The 16654-nt window shown below is 44.1% G+C and overlaps 1 protein-coding gene across 1 annotated transcript; it reads right to left on the reverse strand.

Moving 5' to 3' along the window:
* Nucleotides 1-4099: 4099 nt before the first annotated feature.
* LOC311114925 (60 kDa heat shock protein, mitochondrial) lies at nt 4100-16646 on the reverse strand. Its single transcript, XM_084190141.1, has 10 exons — nt 16434-16646; nt 14383-14558; nt 13761-14096; nt 13374-13563; nt 13008-13176; nt 12107-12206; nt 8702-8947; nt 8264-8438; nt 7723-7901; nt 4100-5480 (listed from the first exon to the last, which is right to left on the reverse strand). The coding sequence occupies exons 2-10, from the start codon at nt 14554-14556 to the stop codon at nt 5319-5321; spliced, it is 1731 nt and encodes a 576-aa protein (XP_084046267.1). The 5' UTR covers nt 14557-14558; nt 16434-16646; the 3' UTR covers nt 4100-5318.
* Between the last annotated feature and the right edge of the window lie 8 nt (nt 16647-16654).

The raw sequence follows: 16654 nt of genomic DNA on the forward strand, positions 1-16654 counted from the left end.
CCAAGTCTGGGTGTTTTCTGTGTGTTAGAGTTAATGGGCACGCTCCAGTGGATTAAATCTGTGATGCATTGTGGGTAAATTTGTAAGTCGCTCTGGATAAGAGCGTCTGCTAAATGGCGTAAATGTAAATTGTGATTGACGACTGATCTACAAATACTGTGAAGTTATTAATTATGTAAGGTGCCAAGTTGCGTCAATTCAAATCTGGTATAGGAACAAAAAGAGGTCAATACACGTCTTCTAAGAGACTAGTATTTTAATTAATGCAAACACTTGAATGGTAAATATGATGTTCGTATATACAGGCTCACTGAAACACCACGCAGGGCAGTCAGGGAACTGAGCTATTGTTATAAGTTCTTCTTTAAATACTCTGACAGAGATAGTTCCCGCTCCCTGCTGGGCCTGTCAGAATAGAGGCTGGGTGTGGTTTAAACTTACCCAACCTATCGTTGGCGCTCAGGCTGGTCCCAGCCCCTTGGCGCTTCACTGTTGCCGGGCATTAGTTGTTATCTTTACAACTTGTCTCGAGTCAGCAACCTCAGACATACAGTGGGGGAAAAAAGTATTTAGTCAGCCACCAATTGTGCAAGTTCTCCCACTTAAAAAGATGAGAGAGGCCTGTAATTTTCATCATAGGTACACGTCAACTATGACAGACAAAATGAGAATTTTTTCCAGAAAATCACATTGTAGGATTTTTAATGAATTTATTTGCATATTATGGTGGAAAATAAGTATTTGGTCAATAACAAAAGTTTCTCAATACTTATATACCCTTTGTTGGCAATGACACAGGTCAAACGTTTTCTGTAAGTCTTCACAAGGTTTTCACACTGTTGCTGGTATTTTGGCCCATTCCTCCATGCAGATCTCCTCTAGAGCAGTGATGTTTTGGGGCTGTCGCTGGGCAACACAGACTTTCAACTCCCTCCAAAGATTTTCTATGGGGTTGAGATCTGGAGACTGGCTAGGCCACTCCAGGACCTTGAAATGCTTCTTACGAAGCCACTCCTTCATTGCCCGGGCGGTGTGTTTGGGATCATTGTCATGCTGAAAGACCCAGCCACGTTTCATCTTCAATGCCCTTGCTGATAGGAGGTTTTCACTCAAAATCTCACGATACATGGCCCCATTCATTATTTCCTTTACACGGATCAGTCGTCCTGGTCCCTTTGCAGAAAAACAGCCCCAAAGCATGATGTTTCCACCCCCATGCTTCACAGTAGGTATGGTGTTCTTTGGATGCAACTCAGCATTCTTTGTCCTCCAAACACGACGAGTTGAGTTTTTACCAAAAATTTATATTTTGGTTTCATCTGACCATATGACATTCTCCCAATCCTCTTCTGGATCATCCAAATGCACTCTAGCAAACTTCAGACGGGCCTGGACATGTACTGGCTTAAGCAGGGGGACACGTCTGCCACTGCAGGATTTGAGTCCCTGGCGGCGTAGTGTGTTACTGATGGTAGGCTTTGTTACTTTGGTCCCAGCTCTCTGCAGGTCATTCACTAGGTCCCCCCGTGTGGTTCTGGGATTTTTGCTCACCGTTCTTGTGATCATTTTGACCCCACGGGGTGAGATCTTGCGTGGAGCCCCAGATCGAGGGAGATTATCAGTGGTCTTGTATGTCTTCCATTTCCTAATAATTGCTCCCACAGTTAATTTCTTCAAACCAAGCTGCTTACCTATTGCAGATTCAGTCTTCCCAGCCTGGTGCAGGTCTACAATTTTGTTTCTGGTGTCCTTTGACAGCTCTTTGGTCTTGGCCATAGTGGAGTTTGGAGTGTGACTGTTTGAGGTTGTGGACAGGTGTCTTTTATACTGATAACAAGTTCAAACAGGTGCCATTAATACAGGTAACGAGTGGAGGACAGAGGAGCCGCTTAAAGAAGAAGTTACAGGTCTGTGAGAGCCAGAAATCTTGCTTGTTTGTAGGTGACCAAATACTTATTTTCCACCATAATTTGCAAATAAATTCATTAAAAATCCTACAATGTGATTTTCTGGATTTTTTTTCTTCTCATTTTGTCTGTCATAGTTGACGTGTACCTATGATGAAAATTACAGGCCTCTCTCATCTTTTTAAGTGGGAGAACTTGCACAATTGGTGGCTGACTAAATACTTTTTTCCCCACTGTAGTTTGTTCTTCTTCATTGTAGCAGTACACATGTCCTTGAGCAGTTTAACAAAGAGCCAGTGTGTGAGTCAAGTCTGTCTCAGCCTACCCCCTAACGGTTCCTCACATTAATCACAGCTTATGTTAAACAATCTATATCAGTACAGCACAAACCTATTATGTTTAATCATTAATGTATTCTTTCTAAGCTAGGCATCACATCTAGTTATAAGAAAATAGATCCCCACAAAGGCGATTTGTAGCTCAGTCAGTCTTGATTCACCTGCAATGTCAAACAAGCCCAATGTTAGTTAACATCTGGTTGATTTTGACTGATGTACGAACTTCACAATGGCTGACCATTGGACAAAAGATGGAGTCATGTGAGGTAAAAATAGAACTTACATTTTATGGGAGTTATGACTCCTGCTGGACATACAGAACCACAAACACAATATGAACCAATTGTCCTAAACCAAGGGCAGAAATCATATAACAAAATACCATAGACGGGTGTATTTTGAGTTGCCTGACTAGGGCCATATGGCCCTTGCCTTGAGGTAAGATACTAATACTATCCTAGTACAGGTGTCAGGTAGCCTAGCGGTTCGAATGCCTGAGCTGACAAGGTGAATAAATCTGTCTGCTCTTGAGGGCTGACCCTCTAAAACAGATAATCTGGTGTGACATTTTTCAATACTACATACACAGAACAATTAATTATACCAACAATTAGACAGATATTTAAGCAGATGTATAAATGCCAAGCCCAGTGGCCGGCAGTGGGAGAAGATGGCGCGAGATGGATTTTGGCTGAAGTTCTAATTTTCTCATCGATTAAACATTTGATCTCAGTACAGTTTTCTGTTTCCAAAACTACAATCTGTTACGAACAGAGTGGACTTCGTTTTGTAGACTTTACACTTCGCCAAAGCACACGTGCACTTCACAGAGTAGACGTTCTCGAACGGAAATATGCAAATACTTGCTAGAACGCACCAATAAGCTCTCGCTAGCTCATGCTTGGCTCTGCCCACGTCCTAGCTTGTTCTGCCCACTAGGATTAATTTGCTCCCATTGGAAACGACAGGCTGTGGTCTACCTTGGGTTAGTTATAAAAATATTTGCTACATACACCACATGGAGTTGGTGTATGCTTTGCTGCTATAACAGCCTCCACTCTTCTGGGAAGGCTTTCCACTAGATGTTAACATTGCTGTGGGGACTTGCTTCCATTCAGCCACGATCATTAGTGAGGTTGGGCAATTAGGCCTGGCTCGTAGTCAGCGTTCGATGAGGTTGAGGTCAGGGCTCTGTGCAAGCCAGTCAAGTTCTTCCACACCGATCTCGACAAACAATTTCTGTATGGACCTCGCTTTGTGCACGGGGGCATTGTCATTCTGAAACAGGAAAGGGCCTTCCCCAAACTGTTGCCACAAAGTTGGAAGCACAGAATCATCTAGAATGCCATTGTATGCTGTAGCATTAATATTTCCCTTCACTGGAACTAAGGGGCCTAACCCGAACTATGAAAAACAGCCCCAGACCATTATTCCTCCACCAAACTTTACAGTTGGCACTATGCATTGGGGCAGGTAACGTTCTCCTGCCAAACCCAGATTCATCCGTCGGACTGCCAGATGGTGAAGCGTGATTCATCACTCCAGAGAACGCTTTTCCACTGCTCCAGAGTCCAATGGCGGCGAGTTTTACACCACTCTAGCCGAAACTTAGCATGGCGCATGGTGATTTTAGGCTTGCGTGTGGCTGCTCGGCCATGGAAACCCATTTCATGAAGCTCCCGACGAACAGTTCTTGTGCTGATGTTGCGTCCAGAGGCAGTTTGGAACCTGGTAGTGAGTAATGGATAATGTAATTAATGAACCTCAAATGTATTTGTCAATTCTAGTTCAGTATATATTTGGCAGATATTCTGAAGGGGTATCTTAGGTCATCAAAAAAGCACAATACACTAGTTCCTTCAGAACATTTGATTTTATTAAATAAAAATCGGTCTACATTGTACAAAACATGTCGAATGATCAAGGTTGTTTGAAAAGAAATAACATACTGGGGGGGAAAAAAAAGTAGAGTAGCACAGCTTAACACTTGCTTGCACGCACGGTAGTTTATGCTCCTATTAAACACACAGCAAATAAAATGTATGCTAAATGTCATGAACAGGAAGTACAAATCAGGTCATAAGGACACAAATGGGTTTCACATTAAAACTTGTGGCGGAGACCTTCACTGGCCCAAACTGCTGCAACTAGTCTGACACACATACCTACCTACCCACCCAGTCAACCTCTGCAAACTGCCCCCTCCCTCTGCCAGAAACACATTTAGTTGATTTTAATGCACATTAAGCTGTCCCCTCCGCTAAATTACTAGTAAACGAGGCACTCTTACCCAATCATAAAGTCATGTTTCTTAGTAAAAGGTGTATCGAATTCTGATATGAATTCATCTTTCAGTTCCAAAGTTATATAATGAGTATTAAAATCAGGTCAGACACTAAGAAAATGCTCATGCTCAGCAAGAATTGTTTCTAATTAACTAAATTGAAAAGGTTATGGTTCCTTCCAACATTGTGGGTGAAACAGGACAAAACACTTTTTTTAAAGGACAACTGAAATTAACAAAGTTAAAGCAAAAATAGACTGACTGTTCCAGCAACCCCCTCCCCCCTCCTCTATAAATCAATAGTGTTACATCTATACTGTGTTTTACCATTTTCTATCAGCCTTATCTTTTGAACTTCAGGTTACAGTAGTGCACACAAACAGGCTTCATTACATCCATTTGATATCAATAACAGCATTGCATTATTCTCACTGGTGAGCATTTTCCTAATTGACAGTGAACATTGCACTATATTCAATACTATTTTCCATGTTGAGGATGGATGATGAGACTGCTATGTTTGAGGTAAACAGAGGAGGGGAGGTCTGTCAGAGCCTCAGTCAGGTGTGGGTAGAGGGACGGAGTAAGGCTGGGCGAGGACAGGCGAGGCTGGTCCGGTTTTACAGAGTGGGTGGAGGGGAGACAATCAGCAGAAGTAGTAGGGTTTATCCATTTGCAGCTCCAACAAACTCATGGCCAGTCTGTTTGGGCAGGTCTGGGGGTTGGAGGGACAATTTGCCCCCTAGCCCCACGCTGCCATTAAGTCTAAACAGCACTTTGAGGTGAGCCTTAGAACATGCCACCGCCCATGCCTCCCATGCCTCCCATACCTCCCATGCCCCCTGGCATGCCACCCTCCTTCTCATCCTTGGGCAGCTCTGTGACCACACACTCGGCGGTGGAGAGCAGAGAAGCAACACCTGCAGCATCCATTAGTGCAGTCCTTACCACCTGTAGGGGGAGACAGACACTCAGTCATTGTTGTACAGACATTCTCTGGCAAAGGGAGCAAAATCAGCAGAGAACCTGTGATACCACTATCAGCCAACTTCTGTATATGCCATGTCAGTCTAGCCAAAGCATACACCAGGGTTCTTCAATTCCGGTCCTGGAGGGCCAAGACATCTCTGTTTTTCATCCTCTCCTTCTAATCAGGGGCTAATTCAGACCTGGGACACCAGGTGAGTGCAATTAACTGCCAGGTAGAAATAAAAAACAGAAGTGTTTCGGCCCTCCAGGACCGGAATTGAAGAACCCTGGCATACACCATAATGTGAGTAGATTGTTTTTTTTATAGATGGGTTGGTTGCTTAGCAACAACAGACGCGTGTGCAACTATGGGGCAAAACAAAGCGTTGGCTTAGATTTGACAACATGTAAACTACAGTGAGGGAAAAAAGTATTTGATCCCCTGCTGATTTTGTAAGTTTGCCCACTGACAAAGACATGATCAGTCTATAATTTTAATGGTAGGTTTATTTGAACAGTGAGAGACAGAATAACAACAAAAAAATCCAGAAAAATGCATGTAAAAAATGTTATAAATTGATTTGCATTTTAATGAGGGAAATAAGTATTTGACCCCTCTGCAAAACATGACTTAGTACTTGGTGGCAAAACCCTTGTTGGCAATCACAGAGGTCAGACGTTTCTTGTAGTTGGCCACCAGGTTTGCACACATCTCAGGAGGGATTTTGTCCCACTCCTCTTTGCAGATCTTCTCCAAGTCATTAAGGTTTCGAGGCTGACGTTTGGCAACTCGAACCTTCAGCTCCCTCCACAGATTTTCTATGGGATTAAGGTCTGGAGACTGGCTAGGCCACTCCAGGACCTTAATGTGCTTCTTTTTGAGCCATGCCTTTGTTGCCTTGGCCGTGTGTTTTGGGTCATTGTCATGCTGGAATACCTACCCACGACCCATTTTCAATGCCCTGGCTGAGGGAAGGAGGTTCTCACCCAAGATTTGACGGTACATGGCCCCGTCCATCGTCCCTTTGATGCGGTAAAGTTGTCCTGTCCCCTTAGCAGAAAAACACCCCAAAGCATAATGTTTCCACCTCCATGTTTGACAGTGGGGATGGTGTTCTTGGGGTCATAGGCAGTATTCCTCCTCCTCCAAACACGGCGAGTTGAGTTGATGGCAAAGAGCTCGATTTTGGTCTCATCTGACCACAACAATTTCACCCACTCCTCTGAATCATTCAGATGTTCATTGGCAAACTTCAGACGGGCCTGTATATGTGCTTTCTTGAGCAGGGGGACTTTGCGGGCGTTGCAGGATTTCAGTCCTTCACGGCGTAGTGTGTTACCAATTGTTTTCTTGGTGACTATGGTCCCAGCTGCCTTGAGATCATTGACAAGATCCTCCCGTGTAGTTCTGGGCTGATTCCTCACCGTTCTCATGATCATTGCAACTCCACGAGGTGAGATCTTGCATGGAGCCCCAGGCCGAGGGAGATTGATAGTTATTTTGTGTTTCTTCCATTTGCGAATAATCTCACCAACTGTTGTCACCTTCTCACCAAGCTGCTTGGCGATGGCCTTGTAGCCCATTCCAGCCTTGTAGGTCTACAATCTTGTCCCTGACATCCTTGGAGAGCTCTTTGGTCTTGGCCATGGTGGAGAGTTTGGAATCTGATTGATTGATTGCTTCTGTGGACAGGTGTATTTTATACAGGTAACAAGCTGAGATTAGGGGCACTCCCTTTAAGAGTGTGCTCCTGATCTCAGCTCATTACCTGTATAAAAGACACCTGGGAGCCAGAAATCTTTCTGATTGAGAGGGGGTCAAATACTTATTTCCCTAATTAAAATGCAAATCAATTTATAACATTTTTGAAACGTGTTTTTCTGGATTTTGTTGTTGTTATTCTGTCTCTCACTGTTCAAATAAACCTACCATTAAAATTATAGACTGATCATTTCATTGTCAGTGGGCAAACGTACAAAATCAGCAGGGGATCAAATACTTTTTTCCCTCACTGTACATTTAGTCTCCAAGTGTTTCTTAAAAACAGACACATTTGCACAATGAGTGCTTGTATCCAATACAATCTTGTATGAATTCAAATAACTTTTGCAAACATTACTGCTGTACATTTCCAATCACTAAAAATGAACCTGTCTTTATATTTTGTGTGCTGGGTGAACGATAGTGAAACGACAGTGTAGTGCCGAGCTGAAGCATCCATACCTTGGTGGGGTCGATGATGCCCTTCTCTACCATGTTGACGTACTCTCCCTCCATGGCATCGTATCCAATCTCCCCCGCGGCCTGAAGGATCTTCTCTACCACTAGAGAGCCCTCCACACCTGCGTTCTTCGCAATGGTCATGGCTGGCACACGCAGGGCTCGTCTAATGATGTCAATTCCTATGGAGACAGAGGAAGTGATACACCAATTTAAGCTACAATACTTATGACCAGAAGTTTGAAATACATTTTTACATATCCCACCACTCCCATGTGTCCAACTTTACAGCCCAAATTAAAACCTATTGGCATGTTAGGTTAAGATGGGCTCCCGAGTGGCGCAGAGGTCTAAGGCACTGCATCTCAGTGCTTGAGGCGTCACTACAGACCCCCGGTTCTATTTTTATTTTTGTCATTTAGCAGACGTCCAGTGTAGGCCGTCATTGTAAATAATAATTTGTTCTTAACTGACTTGCCTAGTTAAATAAAGGTTAAATGAAATAAAAAAATTCAAAAAGATCCAGAGTAGGAACTCTACTTACCAATCTTCTGGTCAGTGTTAATGGGCACGAGTGCATCCAGAGCAGGGATGGAGCGTAGCAGGGCACAGCCACCCCCGGGCACGATGCCCTCCTCCACAGCGGCCCTGGTGGCATTCAGGGCGTCGTTCACACGGTCCTTCTTCTCGTTCACCTCCACATCACTCGTTCCTCCTACCTGGAACAGAACAGTCAGCGACACTCGCTTTCTCTGCCATGCATGGCAACTGTAAATCTTGTCTTAGAGTAGGAATCTCCTAATTTTAACTCATCCTACCTAATTTCATTTGCCTAGACTAAAACTGGACAATATTCAGGGACATTAAAAGGACAAAAAGTAATCAAATCAATTTCCCTCTACGATCATATGTCCCCCTCCATGCAGCTGCTGACCCCTTCCCCTCTGACCCACTCCCCCTTGACCCCTGCCCTGTGACTGACCTTGAGCACAGCCACTCCGTCAGACAGCTTGGCCAGCCTCTCGTTGAGCTTCTCCTTCTCGTAGTCGCTAGTGGTGTTCTCCAGCTGCTCAACGATCTCTGCCTGGCGCTTCTCGATGGCCGCAGTGTCTCCCTTCCCCTTCAGCAGCATGGTGTCGTCCTTGGTGACGGACACCTCGCCAACCTTGCCAAAGTCATGGGCCTGGATGTCCTCCAGGGCAATGCCCACCGCCTCATCACCAAACACCTAAGGAAGAGAAGGAAGAGGGATGTCAGTAAATGGCAGGATTTGAACTGGTATACATTGGTCCTAATTGAACATTTAAAAATGGCACCCATCTTTCAAGAGTGGCATGGACGGTGCACTTTCAAATCAAATTTTAATTCGTCACATGCGCCGAATACAACAGTGAAATGCTTACTTACAAGCCCTTAACCAACAATGCAGTTAAGAAAAAAAGCAAATAATTAAAGAGCAGCAGGGAGGCTATATACAGGGGTTACCGGTACAGAGTCAATGTGCGGGGGCACCGGTTAGTCGAGGTAATATGTACATGTGGGTAGAGTTAAAGTGACTGTGCATAGATAATAAACAGAGTAGCAGCAGCGTAAAAGCGAGGGTGGGGGGGGGCGAGCAGTTGCCATACCAGGCGGTGATGCAACCAGTCAGGATGCTCTCGATGGTGCAGCTGTAGAACTTTGAGGATCTGAGGACCCATGCCAAATCTTTTCAGTCTCCTGAGGGGGAATAGGCTTTGTCGTGCCCTCTTCACGACTGTCTTGGTGTGTTTGGACCATGATAGTTCGTTGGTGATGTGGACACCAAGGAACTTGAAGCTCTCAACCTGTTCCACTACAGCCCTGTCGATGAGAATGGGGGCGTGCTCAGTCCTCTTTTTTCCCCTGTAGTCCACAATCATCTCCTTTGTCTTGATCATGTTGAGGGAGAGGTTGTTATCCTGGCACTACACGGCCAGGTCTCTGACCTCCTCCCTATAGGCTGTTGGTGATCAGGCCTACCACTGTTGTGTTGTTGGCAAAGTTAATGATGGTGTTGGAGTCGTGCCTGGCCATGCAGTCATGGGTGAACAGGGAGTACAGTAGGGGACTGAGCACGCACCCCTGAGGGCCCCTGTGTTGAGGATCAGCGTGGCAGATGTGTTGTTACCTACACTTACCACCTGGGGGCAGCCCGTCAGGAAGTCCAGGATCCAGTTGCAGAGGGAGGTGTTTAGTCCCAGGGTCCTTATCTTATTGATGAGCTTTGAGGGCACTATGGTGCTGAGCTGTAGTCAATCAATAGCATTCTCATGTAGATGTTCCTCTTGTCCAGATGGGAAGGGCAGTGTGGAGTGCAATAGAGATCGCATCATCTGTGGATCTGTTGGGGCGGTATGCAAATTGTAGTAGGTGTAGGGTTTCTGGGATAATGGTGTTGATGTGAGCCATGAACAGCCTTTCAAAGCACTTAATGGCTACAGACGTGAGTGCTACGGGTCGGTAGTCATTTAGGCAGCTTATTTTAGTGTTCTTGGGCACAGGGACTATGGTGGTCTGCTTGAAACATGTTGGTATTACAGACTCAGTCAGGGACATGTTGAAAATGTCAGTGAAGACATTTGCCAGTTGGTCAGCGCATGCTCGGAGTACACGTCCTGGTAATCTTAGTCCTGTATTGACTATTTGCCTGTTTGATGGTTCGGAGGGCATAGCGGGATTTCTTATAAGCATCCGGGTTAGAGTCCCGCTCCTTGAAAGCGGCAGCTCTACCCTTTAGCTCAGTGCGGATGTTGCCTGTAATCCATGGCTTCTGGTTGGAGTATGTACAAAGAAAAAGCCATATCTCAGACTGGCCAATAAAAATAAAAGATTAAGATGGGCAGTCTGAGATATGGCTTTTTCTTTGCAACTCTGCCAAGAAGGTCAGCATCTTCACTGTTGACGTTGAGACTGGTGTTTTGCGAGTACTATTTAATGAAGCTGCCAGTTGAGGACCTGTGAGGCGCCTGTTTCTCAAACTAGACACTAATGTATTTGTCCTCTTGCTCAGTTGTGCACCGGGGCCTCCCACTCCTCTTTCTATCCTGGTTAGAGCCAGTTTGCGCTGTTCTGTGAAGGGAGTAGTACACAGCATTGTACAAGATCTTCAGTTTCTTGGCAATTTCTCGCATGGAATAGCCTTCATTTCTCAGAACAAGAATAGACTGACAAGTTTCAGAAGAAAGTTATTTGTTTCTGGCCATTTTGAGCCTGTAATCGAACCCACAATTGCTGATGCTCCAGATCCTCAACTAGTCTCAAGAAGGCCAGTTTTATTGCTTCTTTAAATCAGCACAACAGTTTTCAGCTGTGCTAACATGATTGCAAAAGGGTTTTCTAATGATCAATTAGCCTTTTAAAATGATAAACTTGGATTAGCAAACAAAACGTGCCATTGGAACACAGGACTGATGGTTGCTGATAATGGGCCTCTGTACGCCTATGTAGATATTCCATTAAAAATCAGCCGTTTCCAGCTACAATAGCCATTTACAACATTAACAATGTCTACACTGTATATCGGATCAATTTGATGTTATTTTAATGGACAAAAAAAATTGCTTTTCTTTCAAAAACAAGGACATTTCTAAGTGACCCCAAACTTTTGAACGGTAGTGTATGTACGTCACTGTGGGGACGACATCCACTATACACTTATTGATGAAGCCAGTGACTGATGTGGTATACTCCTCAAATGTTATTCGGAAGAATCCCAGAACATAGTCCAGTCTGTGCTAGCAAAACAGTCCTGTAGCTTAGCATCTGCGTCATCTGACAACTTCCTTATTAACCGAGTCACTGGTGCTTCCTGCTTTAGTTTTTGCTTATAAAGCAGGAATCAGGAGGATAGAGTTGTGGTCAGATTTGCCAAATGGAGGGTGATGGAGAGCTTTGTACGCGTCTCTGTGTGTGGAGTAAAGGTGGTCTAGAGTTATTTTCCCCACTGGTTGCACATTTAACATGCTGGTAGAAATTAAGTAGAACGGATTTAAGTTCACCTGCAGAAAACAAATTGTAAAGCAGGATAAGTTGCAGTGCTGTCCAATATTAGAACAGGGCCAAGTTAAAGCCTCAACCATGGGATAAGCAAGACTACACAAACTCTATTAATTGACAAATCATGCCAGTGTAGAAGTGTCAGACCAGGCGTCCCTGCCTGGCATGCAGTCAGACAAGGATAGTAGGAGACATGTTTCTGTGTGGAAGGGGGAATGACAGAACTGCACTGTAACATCCTGCTTTACAATTTGTTTTCTCAAATCGAAATGGACTGATGCAAGTATGGGGTGGTTGGTGTAAAAGTTTTCTTACAGTAATGATAGACTAATGTAACCATGGGGTGGTTCTATTGTAAAAGTAATCTTACAGTGCCCCCGGTGGCGACGGCCATGTCATGCAGCTGGGCCTTCCTGTTGTCTCCAAAGCCTGGGGCCTTGACTGCCACCACCTGCAGTCCCACCTTCAGCCTAAAGAAAGAGTGGTGGTTAATATAACACAGGCTCTCAAAGTGGGATCCGCGGAATACGTTTAGAGTGTGTAATAAAATATTGTGAATCTATACAATTTCTTAACCCTGGGCAACATGGGACTGGGAGGCCTACAGGGATACTGGTAACCAGAGTACTCCACCAATTATACATTTTTCAATTCAATACATCTTGTATTCCCCCAAAATGTGTTTGCATGAATTCACTGTAATTTAAGCTTTAAAACTGCAAAATTATCAGCCTCATGGCAAAATGTGTAGTATTGCAGGAAATTAGCTTAAACTGCAAAGATGTATCCGATGCCAAAAGTTGGCCCTTTAAAAATGTTCCTTCCCAGTGCCCGAGATTTGGTTTGTCTGGCCGTGCACTGCTGAAGTCATAGTAAAACTCCTTGTATCCTATTTTTTATCTCACTCAAGTTGTGTTCTGATTAATAAGAGGGTTCGTGATGAATTTGCAGGTTGACGTTTATTGTCTTGAGTCTTGTCCTGGAGGCAGAACTGAGCGATCTCCCCTTAGATAGGCCAGCTGCAAAGTGAAAATTGGCTATATTGTAATAATTCATGAAAACAAAAATCTTAATTTAAGGTCAGGCATTAGGGTTAGCAATGTGGATAAGGTTAGATTTAAAATAAGATTTTATGACTGTGGCTGTGCCAGCTAGTGACCACTCTGCAGAGCTGCCTCCAGAACAAGATGAATTACAAAAAAAGCCCAAACTGATCCCAGATCAGAACTGCTACTCTGAGACACAGGGTGCTAAAGGCACAGGGAACTGACCTGTTGAGGACCAGGGTGCTGAGGGCCTCTCCATCCACATCCTCAGCCACGATGACCAGAGGTTTGCGGTGCTGGTTGGCCAATTCCAGGGCAGGGACGATGCTCTGGACAGTGGAGATTTTCTTCTCGCTCAGCAACACATAGGCATCCTGGAACTCACACTTCTGGCCTGAGGGGCAGAGATGAGGGAGAGGGTTCATGTAAAAGCTCCAAAATGGCCAAATGTGGAGCATCAAGATCATAAAAACCCATTAAATCTGTAGAGCGTCAAGATCACCAGTGTGCTGGAGTTCCTTTTAATCTTAAAGCCCCAAAATTGCAGAAGATGGGCTTGGTGGTAGGGTCATGGCAGACAGGGGACCTTACCTTTGGCTGTGTTGATGAAGTAAGGGGAGATGTATCCGCGGTCGAACTTCAGCCCCTCAATGATCTCAAGCTCATCATAAAGGGTTTTGCCATCCTTGACAGTGATGACTCCCTTGCGGCCCACTTTCTTCATGGCGTTGGAGATGATGGTGCCGATCTCCACGTCTCCATTAGCAGAGATGGTGGCCACCTAGCAGACAGAACAGAAAGCATTGAAAACGTTACATTCACCATCAAAAAGGTTCTCTTAATATATAAAGTAGAATATACATATAGATATTGCATCTGTCTCATAAATCAAGAATGATTTGCATCAATTGAATAGATATGAATTTATAAGAATATTGACTTATTTGATCAATCAATATTCTTAACAGAATTGGTTACCTGGGCAATCTCCTCAGGGGTGGTGACTGGCTTGGACATCCTCTTCAGCTCATTGATGACGGTCTCCACAGCCAGCATGACACCACGGCGGATCTCCACAGGGTTAGCTCCTTTACTGATGCTGTCAAAGCCCTCCTTGGCAATAGCTCTGGCCAGCACGGTGGCGGTGGTGGTGCCATCTCCTGCTTCCTCATTCGTGTTGTTGGCCACGTCCTGGACCAGCTTGGCACCAATGTTCTGGTACTTGCACTTCAGGTCGATGGCTTTGGCTACAGTGACGCCGTCCTTGGTCACCTTGGGGCTGCCCCAGCTCTGCTCGATGATGACTGTGCGACCCTGCAGGAAGGGAGGGGGAAAGGGTACAGCTCAAAACACTTGTAACACTGGTGTTCAGTTGTTCCTGCCAGAAACAGCACCTGGAACAAGACACTGTGGTGCACAGGGTTCTTCGGGTGGAAATTAGATTCAAATGAAAAGTGGAACACTAATGGATTGGTTTTACATAGCAGTTTCATACATTCCATGAAATCAGGGTGAAATTTAAAAATCGTACAGAATTGTTTATTTTATTTGGCACCACAATACCAGAACCTGTGGTCATAGTAACTCCTTCCTCTCCTACCTTGGGTCCCATGGTGACGGCGACAGCATCAGCCAGCAGATCCACTCCCTTCAGCATCATGGCCCGAGCATCGGCTCCAAACTTGACGTCCTTGGCGTAGGCCCGGGTGAGGTGGGGGGCCAGGGCTCTGCTGACTGGCCTCATCTGTCTCATCACTGTGGGTAGACGCAGCATCTCTGAAGGGGGGAAAGAGAAAGGAAAAGTGAAATTAGTTAGGGGCCAAAATGCACCTTCCCAATTCCAATAATTAATTCACAGATCATCCAATGCACCGACTGTATTTACATTTACGCCATTTAGCAGACGCTCTTATCCAGAGCGACTTACAAATTGGTGCATTCAACTTAGGATAGCCAGTGGGACAACGACCCCCTTTTTTGTATTACTCTGTCGTAGTCCACTCAAATAGCATGCATTGTGTCAACAGCTGTCAGGACCTTCTTCATTTTAATATATTTAACTAGGCAAGTCAGGGCATATATACACTTAAATGTGTTGGTAATAGCTAAAAGTAGCAAACTACTTGTTTGGCCTGTAACACATGAACCTTCCGGATCATTCCCAAGACACCTTCTCCCCCTCCCCTGGTCCAGTGCCACATATGGACAATGTCTGGATGTGACAATGGCAAGCTATACAGTACACCCTAGTGGCTGCTCCTGGTACAGAAAGAGTTGTAAGGGAAGAATCAATGAATGAAGTGATACCTATGATGAAATACCCCCGAAAATCTCAAGGACAACCATTTACATAACACAGAGCGAACACATGCAAATGAAGGTTTGAGGTCTTGCAGAAAGACCAAGCCACAAATTCCAAACTTATTTAGCAGGTACTAACTGTAAATCGCTCTGGATAAGAGCGTCTGCTAAATGACTAAAATGTAAAGGTATCAAAAGGAACATGTCAAAAGGTGGGAATCTGTAGGCTGTCATAAGAGTTAGTCTACATGTGCATGATTTGGCAGAATGTCTTATTCCACATAACCTAAACCAAGGGCCGAGGACGAGACAGCCATATAATTAGGAATTATATTTAATCTCTATGGACACTGCATTCTGCATAATTCTCAAGTAGCAGCCTAATTCCATGTCCGACATGAGGGCTATTGCACTTGGTTGTTTATCTCTGATTACAAATTAATGTTTTATCTGATGAGTTTGTTGAGATTTGCTAAATCGTTACTGATTAATGTATCGCACCGCTCTTTTCCTGATTCTCCCCACGTGTGTTCAGGTCATGTGGCATAAGGTCAAAATCGCACATCATATGGCGCGTTCACAGTAACGTTTAATGCTTTCCCCAAATGAATGAACTAGCTACTGAATGAATTGAACATGTAGTAAAGATGCAAAGACAAACGAAAGCATTATTTGTGAATTGAAAATGCAAACATTTCTACTGCAGCCTACACCAGCCCGAGTAGACGCTACCCCAGCTCGAGTTTGGACAAGAATGGACTGGGTTAATTGCTCACGCCTCTAATTTTGGCTTTACAGATTTCAATATCTGACAAATGTAAATTAAGTGAAAAAAATAATGTTAAAATCAATTTAACAATATTTTGGAATAAATTGTGATGCGATCAAACCTCTTGTAGGTACAGCATGCCATGACATGAGTAAATGTTACCAATTGGGCTCTGTCATTCTTCAATCAAGCACAGAGCACATGACAATCAACATGACCGTGAAAACAATTATGCACATAACTACCATCAAAATATCAATTCAACTTAACTATCAAATAGATATGACTAATGAAAAAGTATTGGAGAAACAGACAGCCAAGTTAAAATTGCCATAATTACGTGTCTGGTAATTATGTCAAGTTTTATTCCTAATCCTAGTTAGGCTAGCTAACGTTAGCTAATCCTAGTTAGGCTAGCTAGCTAACGTTAGCATAGATAGCTACTTATTTCAATGTCCTTGTTGGAGAACCATGACAGGCTTGAAAATATGTTCAGCTAGCAAAAGCATATAGACAATATGCTGTTTAGATTTCTGCGCATCAAGCTCTATAAAATGTTATGAAGACATAACAGTACTTACTTGTTGTTTGATGATGACACGATTTGCTTGTCTGAAGGAGACAGGATGGTATAATGTGGAAAAGAATAGGCTGCGGTTGTGTAATCGAGCTTCAAAGACAGGCAGCAATGCACATGGTTTTGCACCCGGGCAATCTACCGGTCTGCCCCTAAACATGCATAGGGAGAGAAATACATATGTTTGCTGAAATTGGACTTTTTACATCAAAACCATAATGAATC

This window comes from Coregonus lavaretus (genome assembly GCF_964263955.1).
Source record: "Coregonus lavaretus genome assembly, contig: HAP1_SCAFFOLD_992, whole genome shotgun sequence".
NCBI classification, from domain to species: domain Eukaryota; kingdom Metazoa; phylum Chordata; class Actinopteri; order Salmoniformes; family Salmonidae; genus Coregonus; species Coregonus lavaretus.

Bases quoted from the DNA above. Each gene is read 5' to 3' on its own strand.
- LOC311114925 (XM_084190141.1), bottom strand. From the start codon at position 14,556: ATGCTGCGTCTACCCACAGTGATGAGACAGATGAGGCCAGTCAGCAGA. The intron at 14,097-14,382 runs GTAGGAGAGGAA...CCCTTCCTGCAG, and splicing joins CCGTCACCATGGGACCCAAG to GGTCGCACAGTCATCATCGA. The intron at 7,902-8,263 runs GTAAGTAGAGTT...CTGTCTCCATAG, and splicing joins TAACACTGACCAGAAGATTG to GAATTGACATCATTAGACGA.